Source organism: Siphateles boraxobius, unplaced genomic scaffold (assembly GCF_051911475.1).
Source record: "Siphateles boraxobius isolate OS27281-9 unplaced genomic scaffold, OSU_SipBor_1 13, whole genome shotgun sequence".
NCBI lineage: Eukaryota > Metazoa > Chordata > Actinopteri > Cypriniformes > Leuciscidae > Siphateles > Siphateles boraxobius.
In genome coordinates this window covers 28,627,831-28,649,002 of record NW_027508733.1, presented here as the reverse complement: position 1 = coordinate 28,649,002, position 21,172 = coordinate 28,627,831, and the positions used below count along the sequence as shown (strand labels likewise).

Genomic DNA, 21,172 nt, shown 5'->3' with positions numbered 1-21,172 from the left:
CTCAACTTTTTTTTTTTTACTCTTATTGTGTCATTTAGTCTGTGTAACACAAAAGGAGAATTTTTGAATAATGTTCATGCTGCCCATTTACATACAACAACAATTCATGATGGCTCATGTCTGTCAAGTTCCACAAAGCTTTGTGTTGAGACGAGTAAATAATGAAATACTTTTGGATGAACTATCATAAAAACGATAACTTTCTTCATCTAGGATAAAAATACTGTTTTGAGTCTGTCCCAACTACATATATTGGAATCATAACAGTTTCAGTTCTGATTCCGATTAAAAACATTGTCTGTTTTCCAGAGTATTTGTTTTCCAGAGTTTTCCCTCAGCATCTGCAAAAAACAAACAAAAAGAATGGAACCAGTACTGAACTAAAACCGGTTCTCGATTCCCAATCCTAGCCAAGAAACATCTTAACAGCGGTTTTCTTGGAAACGTCACATCCCATACATCTCAATTCAACAAATCTACAAGACAAACACAAAAAGGGATCAGACACGCCCTCAAACAAGTTTGTGTTAAACTCTTTAAGCCGTCAAATTCTTTCTAACAAAAGAATTCTGCTAATTGTTTAGTGGGGTTAAAAGGTGCACACAGCAGTGGAATATTCCACAGTCCAACACACGTTACGACAGACGAAACTACACATCCTTATTTCCCCTTCAGATGTCAAGATATACTCCACCACAGCCCACTGTGACCATAAATCTCGGATTTTGAAACACTAGATAAATGTTTAGTGGAGGTTAATAGACTGTGGGGCCACATGTCCACGGAGACGTGACCCTTGTAAAAGCTTGATGGCCCACGAGTGAGGAACATGAGTTAACGATGTGCCGGCTTTACAAACGTTCCTAGACCAATGTGTCCGAAATAGCTTGTGGTGGAAACATTTGTGATATTTGGCAAGTGGTGGCAAATGGCAGTTTGGTGACAATCTGCCGTGAAAGTACGTGCCCTTGAGGCCTGGATGTTTGCGGGGACTGGATTGAACGCTACATTATGACAGCAGTTTGGGGTTAGAAGATAAAGAGAGGCATGTGGGGAGAGAAGGTAGGGGGTAAAAGCACTTACCCCGATACGATTTTCAAGAAGGCAATGACATGTCAAAGAAGTCAGGTCATGTCAGAGCTCGATTTTATTGCTGCATGAGAGTACACGTGGCCGTTTGAGGATGTTGTCAATGGAAGTACGTGCTGGTTACTAAAATGTGTTTGCATGTCATTATCACAGCTTCTTGTTTCTCATGGAAATGTCTTGAGCCAAATGCACTTCACACAAATAGGGTACAAAATAGGTCCTGTTTGACCCAGAAAATGTTGATTTCAGTGAGTCAAACTAAAATTATGTCTTAATATTGGACCTCATATAAAATGCTAGGAAAATGTTTCAACCTTGTTTTTAAAATTTAGCCAAAATTAAGCCATCACTTGGTAGAGGCTAGTACATTTGGGATGAAATGCTGGTTTGAAATTACTTATAACCATATTTGCCAAAAAATAAAATAAAATCAGCTGTATTTGTTTGACCATTTTTTCCAGTTGAATGGTCTAAGCTTGAGCAATGCAGTCAACACTAACATTAATGTAAAAAAATGTGAAAACTTGAGTTATATTAGTTACTTGTCTTGCTTCCATGTTAAAGGTGTCCAAATAATGTCGCTTTCTAGTGTTTTAAATAAATTCACCTTTTTTGTAATGGGGGAAATTCAGGGTTGCACACAAAATATAGGATAAAAGCTAAATACCGTTTCTGGTAGAAACAAATTGTTCATAAAAACAAAAAAAAAACATATAGACAGAAAATATATATATATATCTATATATATATATATATATAGACTACATGATTATAATGGTTGAATTTAGTAAAGAGCTCAAGACCAGCCAAAATAAGTATTTTAAATGAGAAATAAACATTTCATATGTTTATGTGCTATTTTATGTTATTTAATACATAACATATCTAATTGATCTCAGGATAAATTAAAAAAAGGTATTTTGTGTCTCTATTACATAAAACAAATGTAATGTGACACTAAAGCGTACCCTATTCATGGAAAATGTTGGTTACACTTAATTTTAAGGTGTTCATATTTACAGTGCAATTATTACATTTAATTACTGTGTAATTATAATTAACTAGTACTACATGTTCTTGCTACAGGGTGTGGATAGTTGCATGTAATTAGGCATACTTTATAGTTATTACTACAGTAACTACATGTAGCAGTTTAACAAGGACACTGTAAAATAAAGTGTAACCTAAATGTCTTAAACTCCTGAAAAATAAGAAACGTGATGTTGACACGATAGGCGGTGAAGTCTTTGTTGGTAATATCAAACAGCAACTTTCTTTTTAGAGCAGCAGGCAGTCACCTTGTGCATTGTTGTTGTGGCACTCATGGCCTGAAGAGTTTGTGTCTGACACAAAGACAAATTTAAGTTTGTTAGTTGGGAGTCCATACTGTTTTTCCATGTAAGGGACAAAGAATGGTGGTGTTTTTGTCTGTTTATATTAGCAACGCGTGTTTGTGAGAAAGGACAATGTGTGCCTGAAGGTATTCCTGCAGTGACTCAGCCCGGACTAAAACACAACTAAAGTTTAATTTGCAGTTTGTTGTGTAGTAAAAACACTTGCAAATGAAAATGGAAATGTAAGACACCTTAAAAAAAAAAAAAAAAAAAAAAACGCTTCCGTTTAATAGCGATCTACTTCAAAAACAGAATCGTCTTCCTGTTTTGTAAACATTTGGACACAGTATGTTTTTTTTTATATATCTGAGGGAAAAAAAAGTCCAAATAAAATAAAGCCAAACAAAATGACCAAAAACAAAAAACAAAAAGGAAAAGGAAAGAAACAAAACAAAAAGATCAAAGAAATTAAATGTTTGATTTGATGGGTGAAGTCCATGTGTTGTATGCATTGTAGTAGTCCAAAAAAAAAGGTTGTTTTCTTTTCTGTTTTTAAAAACTGGCTCAGATCCTTTCGAGTATTGTACGGAAAACTGGCTCAAATCTTTTGTTGTACTGTTTCCAAGATCTGGATATTTCAGTTTTGTAATGAAACCAGTGAATCATGGCTCCGTGTGCTAGTCTTGTATCAAAAGGTCCGGTGTGGTGTTAGTCCGAGTTACCCACTGGTCACAGGTCCAGCGTGCTGGTCTGGTGCTCGCGGGAATGGCCTACAGGGTTGAAGTGGGGATGGCAGTCGTGGGGCTGGGCGACCCCCGGCTGTGCTAGCGGGTTTCGGCTGATCACCAGCTCCAGTTTGTCTCCGGCCTCTGTGATGAGGGGAACAGCTAAGCAACAGTCGAAATCTCGTGTCCTCACGTGGTTCACCTGGCAGAGAAACGTTTAGACACATAGACTTCAGTAAGCGTCCTAAAATTCCACGTAAAGGCCCGTTCACACCAGGAACGATACCAATAACTATATAAGTGTCAATATTTTTCTGTTTATTATTTGTCGTCTGCCGCTTTAAATGCTCAATCTCTTTAAAGCAGGATGGATTCTGATTCTGATTGGATGCCAAAGTTTTTATCATTCATCAGGTGGAAAAAAATATTTTTTACCAACAATATTGTTTAGGTGTGGTTTGGACCAATTTTTAGATCTATATCTTTATTGTTATCGTTGTCATCCATTGTATGAACGGGACTTAAGAGAATTTAATCTAAATCAATAATGCAATTATGCAATAATGCACATGTTAGCAGAGTCTCTAAGATACTTTATGTTTATCTGAACATGGGTTTGTTCTGGACATGTCATCCGATTATCAAGTATGATAATAAACAATCAAAACCAGACACCATAAAGCAAGCACCTCCAACTCAACCATAGCATTTTTCAACCCCTATAGACAAACACACACTGTTTTTTTTTGTTTTGTTTTAAGTATCTTAACACAGATTTAATGATTTCCACAGTCAGTGAAGCATGGGAGATTAGAAAGAAGACCACAAGTGCTGTGTAGCCACGCAGAAGATCCAGAGAAATTTCTTTTTAACTCGACCTGTCCTCCCAGAGCCTATCGACGCTCTCATGCCTGTCAGATTGAGTTTATATTTAACTGAGCTGGGCAGATCGTATAGCTGGGGAAAGGGAGGGGGGCCATGTGGTGATCTGAGAAGAGGCACCTGAAGGATCCTGTCGTACGGTTTGAGTCCAGCGCGGTCCGCTGGACCCTCAGGTCTGATCATGTTCACGTAAACACCCTTTTCCAAGAAACCGTCTGATACGCTGAATCCAAAGTCATCGCTCTCTGGGTCTTTCATCACTGTCACCTGTTAAAAACAAAATCATTGCGACAATTTAACCATGAGCTATAGTTTCTTCTGAAGATTTTCATCAGAAGATGTCTTAAGCAGAAGGAATAGTTCACCAAAAATAAATCCTTAAGTTGTAAAAATCAAACAAATAAATTATATTAGATTTAATAATTTAGTTTAAAAAGAAATGTAAGCATAAACCTCAATACGTTTGTTAGGTTTATAGTATACTTAAAACAAGAAAAAAGCATGTTCCCAATGTGGTTTAAAAAAAAAATTCAGGTATATTTTTTTCTATATATATATATATATAAAAAAAGCACAGCAAAACAAAAGTAAGGCAAAAACACAGTAAAACAAAAGCAAAGCCAAATAAAAAAGAACAATCAGCAAAGTAAAGCAATACACAAATACAAATCCAAAGCACAGCAAAGCAAAGCAACTCCCAAGATGTGTCAGATTTCCTTCCAGATAAACCACAAGTATGCTGATAGGACAGATGTGTTTACATCATAAATGATTGGTCTTGACTAACTGCATTAAAATGGCATGAAGCATCTTCAGTGAAAACACATTTGAGTTAGGGAAAAAATATCTAAATTTCCTGTTAAACCGCAGGAAAAAAAAGCACACACGATATCGACCAACGAGGGGTTGCAGATGTATCTCCACGTCCTTTCCCAGGGACATTTTCTGAGAAGATCTGAGAGTGCTGTTCGTCGTCTCCCAGCGGTTACTAATACCAACCATGATGACCAGCACCTCAGGAGGAAGTGGAACTCCTCATATTTTCTAAAGGGAATGCACAATACTGTTAAACAGTGTGTTTAATGTAGTATGTTGTGGCGTTGTGCACCTTGTGCAGCTCTAACGGTGTGGGCGACAGGATGTCCTGGATCTCTTCTTTGATCCTCCGTGATTCCCAGGTTTTCTCGGACATGCGGAGCGTGCTCTTGTTCTTGGTCTCGTTGAGAAGAAGCGGGGGTTTACGCAGAGGGCTGAGGTGAGGTTGGCTGACCGTCTCGCAGTGGCTCTTCCCCCCCTCCACCCCCAAACTCAGGGCACTGCCGGTCATTATCGACGCCTAAGGATGGACAAGAACCACAAACATTGATCCCTGCTCTACTGAGGCCTTTTCACATGTCTCACGCCAAGTGTGCGCGAGTCATGTGAAAGGGCCTTCAGGCCACAGTGTTTCAATAGGGAGCGCTGTGTGAGCCTCTGATTGGGTGCTCATTAAGCAATTGTCTCATCTAATGAAACACTATTAACCAGAGGACATGAAGCCCATCCTCATTTACCTTTAATGAGCTCCAGTTCGGTTTATTTCCAAAGAGCTGTGACTGAAATGTCTGTTAACTGAGAGTCTGACTCATTGAAGCTGTAATTCAATAGGATTTAACTGAAACCACAACACGTAGGATCCACGCTCATGAAACTAATATCAAAACGCTGTTGAAATGGCAGATTAGTTGGAAAGCTGAGTTCTATTTCACCTTTATGACGTAACTTGAGATTTTTGCAGGCTTGCACATTAATATGCAGTTTTGAGGATGTAACTACAACAAATACTTCTGTAAAGTCCCTCAACAACCATAAAGCACATCCTCTAAAGACAGTTCACTCAATAGGCAAATCAGGTCTTATATCATTAACCAAATTTTAAAAAACACTTTCGTTGAATCGTTACTTAAATAAAATAAAATACGAAGCACCATGGTGATGGGAAAAAAATATGAGATGGGAGGAAAATATTTTTCAATGCTTTATAGTTCTCTTTAAAAAGTTCAAAGTGCAAAGAAAATTCAAAAGGTTTTGCGAGCGAATGTAAAGTTTCATAGCGGGACGCAAAATATTTGCGAGAGAACGTAAAAGCATTGAAATATAACTTTTCCTACCATCGTAATTTTTTTTATCACCATATATACCTTTAAGGGCTCCATAATATAACATGTTAACTGAAATAAAATAAAATATTTAAAAATCTAAGGCAACATTTATTATTTTTATTTCGTTCCTTAGTTTTTTTCTTCAATTTGTTCCAAACCTTGTTGGACTGATTTTCTTCTGTGAATGTGAAACACTTAGTCCTGGCTGCTCTTTTCCATAAGAAATTACTTTCCTGTTGAACCAAATACGTTTGATGTCACTGACGTGAAACCTGGGCGGCATATTCGAACGAATGTAAGTGGGAGCATTTTCCCACACACAAAGCTGTCATGTGGCGTCAGAAGACTTAACAGCAACCCATTCACTGGTATTATACTGAAAAGAGAGCCAAGACAGGACAAAACATCTCCTTTTGTGTTCCACGGATGAAAGAATGTCAAGTACCGACGGAGGAACATGTCATCCATGGCTGACCTCGCTAACAAATGTCATCAAAAATCTGATAAAAACACTTCCTCATACTTTCGTAACTCTCCTCAGTCGGTTGTGTAAGAACAGAGCTCATTGTTTAGAGCAAGTAGGCATGAAATGAGACATCGGTTGCCATGCATACTTCTTTTTTGGTAACAGTAGAGCAGTGATTGGTGCTCTGGGATTTTCTGCATTAAGAGGGAAAACAAAAGAATGATCAGCGTGTATTTGCATGCCGTCAGTGTTGTTTTAGCACTTGACTCACTACAGTAATTATGTAAATGTGATACTGGTGCAAACACAGCCCAAAGAAATGTGCGGAACACAGTTTCCATGTGATTTTCTCATCTTGCAGGGTGTTTTTGAGTGCGTGGTTGTGGAGGATGCAGGAGACTACCACAGTCTGACATATTTCACTGGGAATGTACAGCATTGCTCAACCACTGAACTCCAGAGATTTAGGAGTCAGTCTAGTTATATATATTGCCTAAACACACTTAAAGACAATTATATAATTATATAATATTTAAATTATATAATATTTAATATTATACCTTTTATGCTTTTTTACATTTTCAACATTCTATAGTGTGCACTGTGTAATGCTGCTGTTTGAGCATGAAAATGTCTGCAAAGTTACAAAGCACAAAGTCATTCCTGAGGTAATTATTATATCTAGTTCAGTCGTGAAACTCTAGAGGGCGCATGCTGATGGTCCTTTACATTCAACTGCAAGCAATCACATCATTACCGCATGGCACACAATGATTGGCCTCTGCTAATCCTGCAGCCAATGAGATTGCTTGCTCAACATTTAAGTAGTCTGGTTCAGTGTTTTCTGTAAGTTAGTCCTGCACAATGCTATCAGAGTTCGTCTGAACCCCTCCACCTCCCCAGCTCCACCTCCCTAGATCTGCTACAGGATTTATGTGCGTATGTCAATTCATGCAGCGGCAGCATATCTTACTGTACATGCTCACAGCAGCGTGTCTGAGAATCTATTAGCAGTAGCAAGTCGATACTTGCTTTGCAGCAGCAATAAACAACAGCAGCAGTATAGCAGATCTAGTCCGCCAAGACCAAATACAATAACACTGCCATATTCAATAACATGCTAAAAATATTCTGAGTGTTGTCATGATTGAACTCTATATCAGTGTTACTGTTTCTGAACGCCTCCATTGCAGTTTTGAGTTTTCATCCAGGAACAAACACCTCACAAAATTCAGCATTTAAATAATTCCCGCCCAACTCATTCGCAAAATAAAGAGGTGGGGCCTAGTTTAGGTGGTTATTACTGTGTTGAAACGGTTATAGTAAGGGGCGTGAGTCACGTGACATTTCCCAAACAGGCTTGAATAGCTTGACCAATCACAATGCACTGATCCAGCCGACCAATCAGGGCACATTGTGCTTTTCAGAAGGAGGGGCTTCATAGAGACAGCAACTAAACAGAGAGTTACTGACAGATCAGGTAGATAAGTGCTGCAATAATATTAAATATATGAAAAATAATGTGTTTTTTGAACATTCAAGCATGAAAACCTATTCTAGTAGTGCTCAAAATCAATACTTCGTGAAAGGGCCGAGTACACAAATGGTTCTCCTTCATGAAATGACTCTTACATAACTGATGTTGACATCATCATCACACCGTAAGTGCAAACGATTAACTTTTTCTACGGAGAAATGCCATCTTTCCTCTTATGTGTTAAAGTATATCTAAGCCACTAGATGATTAAAGGTTTCTAAGCAGCGAGCTCATTATTTGAGTGGTTTACCTCAATCTCGCGCAGTAGCTCGGACTGGCCACACGTCTCCAGGTCTTCCAGGGCTTGGCACCAGAAGCTGTCCTCCTGCTCCATTATGAGACCATCGGCATGTGTCTGGCTGCTGTATCTGCGGCAGACGCACAGGTTAGAGCCAATAAGGCATGAGGCACTTAGGCTGGCACTGATATCCGGCACTCTGGCACCAGCCTTGGCATGTTAGAAGGATGGGTGGAGAGAGGGCCTCTTCCGAAAGAAACTAGGACTGAAACCCTGCTTAGACTTTCTACTAACTACAAGTAACTTTGTAACTACAGTACATGTCAACTAACTCTCATTATAGTATTAGTAGACTGTCTGCTTAATATCTACTAACACTTTACTGTGATTGTCCCTCAACAGACATTCTACTGACTTTAAGTAACTTTGCAAGTACATGTCAACTTATTCTACTAATTCTATTCTACTAACACTCAACATTCTACTCCAATGAGAGTTAGTTGGCATGTAGTTACAAAGTTACTTGTAGTTCGTAGAATGTCAAAAGTGGACCATAGAAATAAAGTGTAACCAAAAAGGGTTAAATTAAAACTAAATAAAAAGTAAAATTGTATACATTTTTGTTTTTACATTTATGTTCCATTTTATTGCTAAAGCATAATAAATGGTTGCTAAGATGGTTTGAATGGTTGCTAGGCTGTTGAAGGTTAATTGGACATACAGTCATATATATATATGTTGAGAATAAAGCAGATGTAACCAGTTAAAACATATAGTATACAGTTGCTAAAATATAAACAGAGTTATTTTAGCATTATTTATATAGTGTTATAGTATATATTATTATTTTGAATTAGCTTTTATTTTTATATTTTCTGTGTTTATTTTAATTTAATTTTAAGTTTTAGTAATTTTGCTTTTGCCATTTTTTATTAGTTTTGGTATTTCAACATTTTTAGTTTTTAGCAATTAAATAGGTCTTTGTAAACAATTTTTATAAACAGTTATGGTTACACAACACTAATATATCATAATAAAGAGACAAATAAATCAATTTTAAATACTGAAAACCATTGTGAACAAAAAGTATTGGCATTAGCATCTGATTCAAACAGGAAAAAGTAAATAAATATAAAATAATTATATTTAGCTTTATTTTTTTTTTAAGTTTTAATAAATGTAGTACTTTCACTTATGCCGGGTTCAGACAACACAATATTTTTTTCTATTATTATATTTGGTGCCAGATTATGTGACATTGCTTCCGATATATTTTAATACTCTATAGATTATAGAACAACTGTATACAAAACAATAGTTTAATTAACATTAACGTGTGTTTAATAATAAAGTGTTTATTAGGGGTAGGTGTAGGTAGGGGTTTATTGTCCCGATAAGGCAGCATCCCTTTAATAATTTTAATAAATATAACCATTTACACTCTCTGTTATTATTGCATACAGATTAATGTGCAACAACAACAATGTGCAAATAGCATCTGCCAATATTTAGAAGTATAAAAACATCTAACTACTATTTACACTTATTGCTACGAATCTATGCTATTTTCACTTAGTATAAGTGTGTTAATAGTGTTAATTCAGTTAGTTGCCAAGGCAAGGCAAGTTTTTCAAGTTTACGTTTTTTTATCTAATTATATATTATTTAGGGATGCACCAATATACATTTTTTTTTGCCGATACGGATAAACGATAATTCTTTATATTTGAAAGCCGAAAACCGATATACACTCACCTAAAGGATTATTAGGAACACCTGTTCAATTTCTCATTAATGCAATTATCTAATCAACCAATCACATGGCAGTTGCTTCAATGCATTTAGGGGTGTGGTTCTGGTCAAGACAATCTCCTGAACTCCAAACTGAATGTCAGAATGGGAAAGAAAGGTGATTTAAGCAATTTAGAGCGTGGTATGGTTGTTGGTGCCAGACGGGCCGGTCTGAGTATTTCACAATCTGCTCAGTTACTGGGATTTCCACGCAAAACCATTTCTAGAGTTTACAAAGAATGGTGTGAAAAGGGAAAAACATCCAGTATGCTGCAGTCCTGTGGGCGAAAATGCCATGTTGATGCTATAGGTCAGAGGAGAATGGGCCGACTGATTCAAGCTGATAGAAGAGCAACTTTGACTGAAATAACCACTCGTTAAAACCGAGGTATGCAGCAAAGCATTTGTGAAGCCACAACACGCACAACCTTGAGGCGGATGGGCTACAACAGCAGAAGACCCCACCGGGGACCACTCATCTCCACTACAAATAGGAAAAAAAAGGCTACAATTTGCAAGAGCTCACCAAAATTGGACAGTTGAAGACTGGAAAAATATTGCCTGGTCTGATAAGTCTCAATTTTTGTTGAGACATTCAGATGGTAGAGTCAGAATTTGGCGTAAACAGAATGAGAACATGGATCCATCATGCCTTGTTACCACTGTGCAGGCTGGTGGTGGTGGTGTAATGGTGTGGGGGATGTTTTCTTGGCACACTTTAGGCCCCTTAGTGCCAACTGGGCATCGTTTAAATGCCACGGCCTACCTGAGCATCCATGTCCATCCCTTTATGGCCACCATGTACCCATCCTCTGATGGCTACTTCCAGCAGGATAATGCACCATGTCACAAAGCTTGAATCATTTCAAATTGGTTTCTTGAACATGACAATGAGTTCACTGTACTAAAATGGCCCCCACAGTCACCAGATCTCAACCTAATAGAGCATCTTTGGGATGTGGTGGAACGGGAGCTTCGTGCCCTGGATGAGCATCCCACAAATCTCCATCAACTGCAAGATGCTATCCTATCAATATGGGCCAACATTTCTAAAGAATGCTTTCAGCACCTTGTTGAATCAATGCCACGTAGAATTAAGGCAGTTCTGAAGGCGAAAGGGGGTCAAACACAGTATTAGTATGGTGTTCCTAATAATCCTTTAGTTGAGTGTATTGGCCGATAAATCTAAATCCAAATGTTTATATAATTTTTAAGAGCCTAATTACAAAAACAAAAGTCTCACAATTTAAAAGCCATCATTCTCATTATAATTTCATGTAGCCTATATGACAGAACATATGCACTTAACTGTATTTTACTTTTTTGAAATAATTCCAATCATATTTCAAGCAATTCAAAACCATCATGTTGAACAGTGTGCATCTGAAGTGTCTCAGCTAAAGGAAATAATCCATTTTTTATCAGCTTAAATATATCGTCCAAATTTTCTTATCTGGCCCGATAAAGCTAACATTAAAAATGAATATATATCGGCCGACACCGACATGGTTGCCGATATATCGTGCATCCCTAATGATATTTTATTTCAGATTTATTTCGATTAATCGCTTAAATCAGAGGTCTTCAATCCTGCTCCTGGAGGGCCACTGTCCTGCAGAGTTTTGTTCCAACCCTAATCAAACACACCTGAATCAGCTCATCAAGCTCTTCAGGATCGCTTGAATATACAAAGGCAGGTGTGCTGAAGCAGGTTGGAACTAAACTCTGCAGGACAGTGGCCCTCCAGGAGCAGTATTGAAGACCTCTGGCTTAAATAGTTAACGATAACAACAATGAATAGAAACCGCAGTACAGTAGTTTACAGTACAGCATGAGCTCCAGTCTCACCCGGCGGTTTTCTCCCAGTCGTCTTCGCTGAATCCTCCGTCACTGAAGGGGTAGTTCTTGCGGCGGCCGGGGGGAGGAGTGCTGTTCCTCTGCTTGCTGTTACGCCACTCGTGAGGGTGTAGCGCTATCCCAGCAGCCTGATGGACGTAGGCACCTTTGGAGGAGGCGGACGAGGTCAAAGGCTTTACCACGGCTGTCGATAGATTACCAGTATAGAGATTCACGAGCTTGAGCTCACCTTGGCTGCTGTAGCCGGCGTCGATTCCCGAGCCGTCCCAGGACTCCATCGCTGAATCCACACTGGGGATGGTGGTGGAGTAAATGTCCGACAGCTTGTTGGTCTTCTGCGAGTCTGTCATCTCGTCCTCATTATCGCTGAGCTCGGTATCGAGATCGTTCTCTTTATTTTTGTCATCTGGGTCTGAAGGGGGAGTTACGATTATCCTATATGTATTTCCATATTGAACATAAGACGTATTAGTTGCGTAGGATCCTGTTGTTTGCGACTCACCGTCGGTCTGTTTCTTGATCTTGAGCGTGACGGTTTCTCCTGCCATCTGCAGCAGGTGTATGGCTTCACTGAGCGGTTTGCCCTTCAGACTCACGCTGTTGATGGCCAGAATGCGATCTCCAACATGAATGGCTCCGGTTCTGAGAGAACAGACGACACCGTCACGCTGATAAACACACGCTGATAAACACACACTGATAAATACACACTGATAAACAACGGCACATGGGCAATCTGGCCCTGACGACTTTTAGGAAAGCAACTCGCATTTAAAAATCGACCCTCAGGGACATAAAGAGTGCATAGTTGAAGAAATAACTGTATATGTTTGTATATGGATATATGTATATGCTGATGGATTGTATGTAGCACATTAATTCTTGAATATTTTGAATTAATGATAACATATGATAACATATTTTTTTTAAATTAATAATAATTTAGATATTACTGCATAAAAAGAGGTTAAAAACTGGGTGAAAAATGTTTAATTATGAATAATAAAAATATTTTGTTCATAATAATATGAACTGTAATAATATAATGATACTTAACAACAACAACAACAACAATATCTAAATTGACTGGTTTTATTAAAATAAAAAATATGTAATATAGCTGAATTACCTTGACTATTATTATTATTATTATTATTATGGCCACTCTTAATATCATTACTTTTAAATAATAAACACATTTGAACTTTTTTATAGTGTGCTGTGCAACAATACGTATTATGGAATGCATATTCAAAAATCATTCCAAATGTGTGTATTTAATATTCAGGCTTCAGAATGTAAAGAGAGAGAGAGTGTATGTGCTGGTGTCTCTCTGCCACCGCAGCAGCTCTACAGGGGTGTTTTCGGGAGTCCACCCGTCTGACCCGCGCGGGACTCACCTCTCAGCGAGACCCCTCTTGGTCAGGCCTGAGATGATGATGGGGTCAAAGGGCTCCTCGGTGCCGGAGATGGTGATGCCCAGAGGGCCACCGTAGCGCTTCAGCTCCACCGTGTAGATGATGGAGCCGGACGACTCCTGCTCGTCTGGACACACACACACACGACACTGACCAACTACTTTTAGATATCAGACATGCATTCAAAATCAACATATCATGAGTATTCAATGGTGAACACAAGAGCTGTGTGTTTAAATGTTGTCTTGGATCTGGAAATAGACCGGTCTGCTGACTCAACCCGTACATTTTCATTTCTGAGGAAAGACAAGACACTTCATCTGCTATTCTTCTGACCACACACTGTGTTTCGCCTCATAACAAAGCATGATAAATGTCTATCATGTCAACAAAATAACTGAAGTGATACATAAAGGACACGTACATTGTGTCTTTTTTATCGTTTTGATGACTTCAATATTATAAATGCAGAAAATAGCAACAAAGAAAAAGTGGGCGTGGACTAATGTTTGATTGACAGTGTTGAACATCAGGGTTTTGTCATTAGTTGCACCCTTGGATAAGAGAATCTTTAACATTTTATGTAGTTCTACTGACACCTGCTTGTTGAATGTTGAATGACACATTGATATGCTTAGAGTATGATTTGAAATGCTTTAAAATTTTGGAATAACTTTGTTTTAACCAGCTCATATTTCACTTTATATTTTTTCTAAGAAGCAAACATAATTTTATAAAATAATAAAAAAAAAATCATATTTCTAAGAGGCAAATCAACATTTTTATTTCATTTTCTATTTTTTATATATATATATGATAAATGATCAAATAAAATCGAATAAAATCAAATATTACTTTTATAGAAGACAAAACATATGACAAAATAAAAGAAAATATTTATCTTTATAAGAGGGGAAAACAATCATATATAAAATTAAAAAATAATGTATTTTCTGAGGCAATATCTATATGATATACATATTAATTTTATTTTATCATATGTATATATAAATGATCAAATTAAATAAGAAAGAGATTTTAAGGGATTTTTAAGGCAAAACAAGTATATATAAAATAAAATAAAATATGGCGAAAACCATAAATAAGATATAAATGTGTTCAGAAAACAATGAACAAAATAAAAATGTATTTATATTTCTGAGAGAAAAATGAATATACATCAAGGGCAAAAACAATATATATGAACATTATTTAATGTATATTACTTTGTAATAGTAATCACTTAGTAATAGTAAACTATCATCATGATAATATTTGTCATTCTGATGGAATTTTTTAATTACTACATTGTAATAATTTAAATCACTGTTGAAAATCTTTTAAGAGAATATTGATAAATAGAAGGAAACTCAAAAGTCCAAAACATCCAAGTCATCTAAAAAATGTTTTTTTCTAAAAGCTACATGTATAATTCCCCATTTCTTTCTTTTAAAATAGGAACTGATGAGCTGATGAGCTTTGCGTGTTCTTTACAGGCTTTGTGAGATTCAGCACACCTGAACATCAGCACACACACACCTGAGTTGTCCTCATCCTTGCGGATTTTGAGTTTGACCAGGTCTTCGCTGAGCTGGAGGATCTGGACGGCGTCCTCCATGGAGCAGTTCTCCAGGCGGATGTTATCTATGGCTAGCAGCTTGTCTCCGGGCTCCAGAGTTCCTGTTCTGCAGGGAAAAAACATGAAATGCGATTCAGTCCCACAGACAAACACGAGAGGCTGCGGAGTGAGTCCTCAACAAACTCTGCACTGCTTTTTTCTGCAATACTAAGTTGCGAAGAGTTCTGTGTCCAAACGAGAAAAGATAGAACAAGTATTACAATACAATTTTAGTTATAAAATATTAACTTTATATAATAAAGCATGTAAAGAAAGCACTTTATTTGACTGTATTAAATCATATATGGAGTTTGTCACCCCCTAGTGGACATTACAAACAGATCTCATATTTTCTGTTGTTGTATCTATAATATGTCTGTGGAATTTCAGTATCCGATATCATGTATAAACATTTATTTTATAGATTCCAAATATAATATGATTACTAAAATGTTGAGTCTTAAAATAAAGCAGATACGATTTAAGGGATTTATATTTCTAAGAAGCAAAAACAATTATATAAAATAAAATAAAATAAAACGGACGAACATTTTTAAGAGCAAAAACCTTAAAAAAAATTAAAAAAAATTACATTTATTTTTAGAAGCAAACACAAGTATATATAAAATAAAATAGGACTCATTTCTTAAAAGCATTTTGTTTTATAAAATAACAATAACGATTGTTTTAGCTCTTAAATATATAAATCATGTTTTTTATTTTTTAAATATATGTTTAAATAAATGTATTTAAATATATATAAATATCTAAATAAAATGGATATACATTTCTAGGACAAAATCACACAAACACACACACAAATACAAACACACACACGCACATGCAAAACTCTCTCTCTCTCTCTCTCTCTCTCTCTCTCTCTCTCACACACACACACACACACACACAGACACACGCACTCACACACAAACAATTATATAAATTAAAAATTAAAAAATTAAAAAAATAGATTTATATTTAGGATCATCTTTCTATAGGATCATAAACATTTTAAAGGTGTTTTTGGCAGTGTTTGTTCATACCTGTGGGCCATGCTGCCTTTTTTAATGTCAGAGATGATAAGAGGCTCTCCTGGTTTCTTACTGGCTGCAGAAAGATGGGAAAACAGCAGTGTTTCAGTATGACACACACACACACACACACACACACACACACACACACACACACACACACACACACACACACACACACACACACACACACACACACACACACACACACACACACACTAAAACACACCCCCACAAACACGGTTTCAAGGCAAAAATAAAAACTGGATCCAGCATAAGCATGGGCAAGATGTTCAGAGGGAATATTTTGAGCAGATAGAATAAAACATTTTAAGACCAAAATTCCATCACAAGTGTAAAAATACCCAACATCCATTGCCTGTTTGGCTTTGCAGATGCAAAAGAACTCACAAGTGTTTTCAAGTGAAACAAGAAGTTTTTCCTCAGTTTATTATGGGTGATGCGGGTATCCTTCATGAAAAGGTACCATGGCACATGGTGCTTTGATATCATGGAATTTAAATTGTAAAGCTAATTCGAAGAATACCAATTATGATTTTTTTCATCTCAAGACTAGGTCTGAAGAGCTGGAACACACACAATGCTCTCCGCCTGAGGCTGCTGAAAACACATGACACATCATCCGTTATGTTCAGATACTCAGCAGAAAAGTACTTCTGGGAGAAAGATTTAACTGGGCGAGCGATGAAGAGAGAGAGCCAGAGGAAAGAGGATGATCTTACAGTCACAATCAAGCTTGACTGCAGTTCACAGGCTCATTCAAGCTTGTCAAGTCATATAAAATGTAATAAGTTACATGAACATTTAAAATAATAATTAGCGTTGCACCAAAATGAAAATTCTGGGGCAAAAACTAAAATTTAGGATGCACTTGGGAGCAACACCGATTAAAAAAAAAAAAAAAAAAAATTTAAAATATTTATTTTGTATTACAGTATACATATTAGATTTTAAAATGAATTACATGAATTTAATGAATTGAAAAACAAAACAATAAGATAAATTATATATAATAATTAATTAAATAGTGCATTTATTTACGCTTTGTAGGGAACTACAATGATAAAATGAGTCGTTTGAAGATGTGTACTTTGAATAAAAAATTATGATGGCAAATGAAATGAATAGGAAATGACTATAATCAATTGCTGTCCATCGTGTCCGATGACGACTTGCTTCAAATTAGACTTCCTTCGAATTCTCCGCAGAGTCCTGTTTTTGTATGCTTGGCGATCCCAGATGCCTAGAGGGATCTGTTTATGCTTGAGATTTCTTTTAACTGTGTCTTTGAAGCAAGCTTTGGCCTGCTTATGCCACGGTGCCCCTCTTTCAGCCCGGGAGTAGATAATCTGTTTTGGTAATCGACTGTTGTCTAGTCTGCTCAGATGGCCAGCCCATCTCAGATTGCGCTGGATTAGTGTTTCGTACATACTAGGTGTGTTGGTTTTGTCTAGTAACTCTTTGTTGGATATATGGTGCCACCATTTAATGCCTAGAATTTGTCACAGGTGTCTCATCATTTAGGCACTGAGGTCATGTAAACTGTCCAAGATTCTGCTCCATATAGAAGAGCTGGGAGAACAATTCCACGATACACTGCGCATTTTGTCTTTATGGTGAGGTCTTTGTTGGACCAGACTCTTTCTTTTAGTAGGCCGAATGCCAGCAAAGCTTTAGATTTACGTAGATATAATTCAGCATCTAGTTTGGTGTTGCAGGTGACTATTGCCGTGAGGTATTTGAACTCTTTGACCGTGGCTAGATTTTCGCCTCAGATCTGGATGTTGTTTTGGCTGCTTTCGTCGGTGCCTGGTGGTGGCTGCAACATTATTTCTGTCTTCTTCATATTTATTTTGAGTCCATAGGCCATTGCCACTGTGGCAAAGCGGGTGATAATTTCCTGTATATCCTGATGTGAGTGGGCGACAAAGGCAGTGTCATCGGCGAACATAAGTTCCCGTACAAGGAGAGGTTTAGTTCTACCAGAAAGACTGAGGAGATATAGTGATGTAACAAGCATTAGTTTATTGACAGCCCAGCAAGCAATTATAAGGTTCTTTGGCGTAGGCCCTGTCCGTAGTTCATAATCCAAGGGTAGCGGATCTGGGGCGCAGCCGACCCCCTGGGGGTTATGGACAGGACCATCCTGGTGGTGGTGGGGATGGTGGAGGAAGTTGTCGCGTCGGTATCTGCGAACTCAAACATGTGTAAGTAACGATCTTTTATACATGAGTATGAGGACATGATTGGATAGATGTGAAGGTAATAATGACGTAGTAATTAAGCCTTCCTGGCAGAACTTTATGCTAAAGTTTTCATTTCTACTTGATGATTTGAACTGATTGAAGTTAAAGAGCAACCTGCAAAAGCACTATCTAGGACTGTGGCAAGGAAGAGGGAAAACAAGGTTGGTGCTAGGACACAACCTTGTTTCACTCCATTTAGCACATCGAAGTTGTCAGATTGTTCCCCCTTAATGCTTGCTGAATCCTTCATGCCATTATGGAGGGAGGCGATCAGGTCAGTGAACAGGTCAGGGCAAGCAATTTTACGCAGGATCTTCCATAATGTTTCTCTGTGCACTGTATCGAAGGCTTTAGTGAAGTCTACAAATACCATGAAGAGAGGCCTGTTCTGCTCAATGCACTTTGCCTGTATCTGTTAGGGAGAAAGTCATGTCTACCATTCCTCTACCTGGTCGAAAACCACATTGGGCCTCAGGGAGGATTGTTTCGGCATGGGTTGCTAGTCTGTTGAGGAGAATTCTGGCAAATACTTTTCCTGGGATAGAAAGAAGTGAGATACCTCGATAGTTCCCACATACACGTCTGTCGCTTTTCTTGAATAGAGTAATCAGTTGGGTATCCCTCCAGCCTTGTGGGAAAGATTGGGAGTCCCATGCTGCAGTTATGATCTTGTGCAGTGCATCTAGTAGTTTGATGCCACCTTGCTGGATTATCTCAGGATGGACTCTGTCAGCACCTGGGGTCTTACCACTACTTAGCAAATTCACGGACTTCATCAATGGTAGGGTGGGCATCCATCCATTGCTGAATAAATGCTTTATCCGTCGCATGTTGGTCGACATCTGTGCGGACATTAAATAGACTGCTAAAGTGTTCAGTCCATCTGTTCAGTAGGTCCTGCTTTTCACTTAGTAGGGTTGTATTATCACTAGCGAGAAGTTGATCGGGGTAGTTGACCCACAGACCCCATACTGCTTTCATGCTCTGGTAAAATTATTTTGTATAATTCATGTCTGTCAGTTGTTGTAGATCCACTGCCTTGTTCGACCACCAATCATTTTTCAGCTCTCTGCATCTTCTCTGCACTAGATTAGAGTTCTGCTTTGGCCGATCTGGTGTTTCTATTCAGCACTTTGTTTCTTGCCTCATCTCTCGTTTTTATGAGTTTGCTGAGCTCCTCATCATTCTCATCGAACCAGTCTTCATTTCTCTGGTGTGCGATCCCAAGTGTCTTCTTTGCTGTCTCATAGACAACAGATTTAAAAGTTTCGTCCATAGAGATTGTGACCGTTGGGTCCGTCGGTCTTTCATTTAGAGCTGCTTCAAGAACTTCCCTTACATCTTTACCCTTTAGTTTGAGGATGTCCAGCTTTTTTATTGGCTGTTTTCCTTTATTTATCATCTTCCTTATCTTTAGACGATTTGCCCCACATATAGCTCTGGTATCCAGGAACTCCTCCATGTCACGCTGGCGGGTGACAATGAAGTCAATCAGGTGTCAGTGATGTGAGCGCGGGTGTATCCATGAGTTCTTGTGCGCAGCTTTGTGTTTGAAGAATGTATTGGTGATGGCAATTGCTTGACCCACCCTGGCATTGAAGTCGCCTAGGAGGATGATCTTGTCAGAGTTTGGGATGGCCCTTAGAACTTGGTGCAGTTGGCTGTAGAAAGCTTCGAGAGTCATGATCCTGTCATTTACAGGTTAAGAGTCCTGTATCAGCTTCGGGGTTAGGTGATTTGATACTGCGAGAGCGACAACAACCTCACGTCTTTTCCCTAATGGCTTCCCACTCCAGTATATTGTGTAGCCACTTTCTTCCCGGATGCTGCCTGACTCAGGAAAGTGTACCTCACTCAGAGCCGCAATGTCTATGTTATATTTCAGTAGTTCACGACAGATTATAGCTGAACGTATCTCGGGTCTATTAGCTTGTTCTCTGTCAAGCATGGTTCTGATGTTCCATGTTGATGGGTTTAGGGTGGACCTTTTTAACCTGGGCGATATCCAGCCAGTAGGATTTTCTTTTTCTCTGAGATTTCATAGATTTTGAAGGTGTGCTAGCAATATCTGTTAAGGCCTCACTTGGTTTTGCTAGTTGCCAGTGAGCCCCTCTCTTCTGCTAAATTCGCCCACCTGGCAAGGAGAATCCAAGACGAGAGAGAGCAGCAGCTTAGCAGTCACAGTGTCTGACCAGAAGTTTAGGCAAAGACAATGCCCCATCCAACCGCCATCACAGGCTGATGACACACCTGGATTTTCTGTTAGGGTCGACTCTCTTAGCCTTTGTCTTTACAGGGGAGTGACTGCAAGGCAGCAGGATGCCGGCTTGATAGATGGACGCAAGACCCTAGGTGCATGCGCCCTTAGAGACAGGTGTTGTGTTTGTCCTGCCAGGGTGTCTACCCACTCCCTATGTGGGCCAGTGGGTTCACCAGATTAGTCACCGGTGGCTCGACCATGGAACAGGTGGCACTGGTTTACATGTTACCAGTAGCAAGCTTCCAACAAGCCTTACCTGACCTGAGCACCTGACCTTAATAAACACCTTAATTGAAATATAAAATTACAAAACGAATCAATACTATAAAGAAAAAATTAAATTAAATGAAAATGTAAAATAATAAAACAATATTAATATATAATAATAAATTTAAATTTAAAATAATATATAATAAAAAATGTAAAATAATAAATTAACAATATTTTTTTTAATCCAATAGATAATACTTTAAAGTAACTGTAATAAAATGAGTCCTTCGAAAGCAAATACATGCCCT

General features: G+C 38.1%; 1 protein-coding gene across 3 annotated transcripts in view; it reads right to left on the bottom strand.

Moving 5' to 3' along the window:
• Positions 1-1,999: 1,999 nt before the first annotated feature.
• Positions 2,000-21,172, bottom strand: part of grip2b (glutamate receptor interacting protein 2b) — a 59,094-nt gene continuing 39,921 nt past the window's right edge. For 2 of the 3 annotated variants that reach the window (XM_077226950.1, XM_077226949.1), the window contains exons 15-24: positions 16,140-16,203; positions 15,018-15,163; positions 13,461-13,605; positions 12,563-12,702; positions 12,290-12,472; positions 12,052-12,205; positions 8,425-8,542; positions 5,139-5,366; positions 4,151-4,297; positions 2,000-3,350 (exon numbers count right to left, since the gene is read on the bottom strand). In XM_077226950.1, coding sequence (XP_077083065.1) covers positions 3,153-3,350; positions 4,151-4,297; positions 5,139-5,366; positions 8,425-8,542; positions 12,052-12,205; positions 12,290-12,472; positions 12,563-12,702; positions 13,461-13,605; positions 15,018-15,163; positions 16,140-16,203 — 1,523 coding nt within the window. In that variant the 3' untranslated portion in view covers positions 2,000-3,152. Of the gene's footprint in view, positions 3,351-4,150; positions 4,298-4,817; positions 5,367-8,424; positions 8,543-12,051; positions 12,206-12,289; positions 12,473-12,562; positions 12,703-13,460; positions 13,606-15,017; positions 15,164-16,139; positions 16,204-21,172 lie in introns of those variants that run through there. The other variant, XR_013203397.1, reaches the window with a different exon arrangement.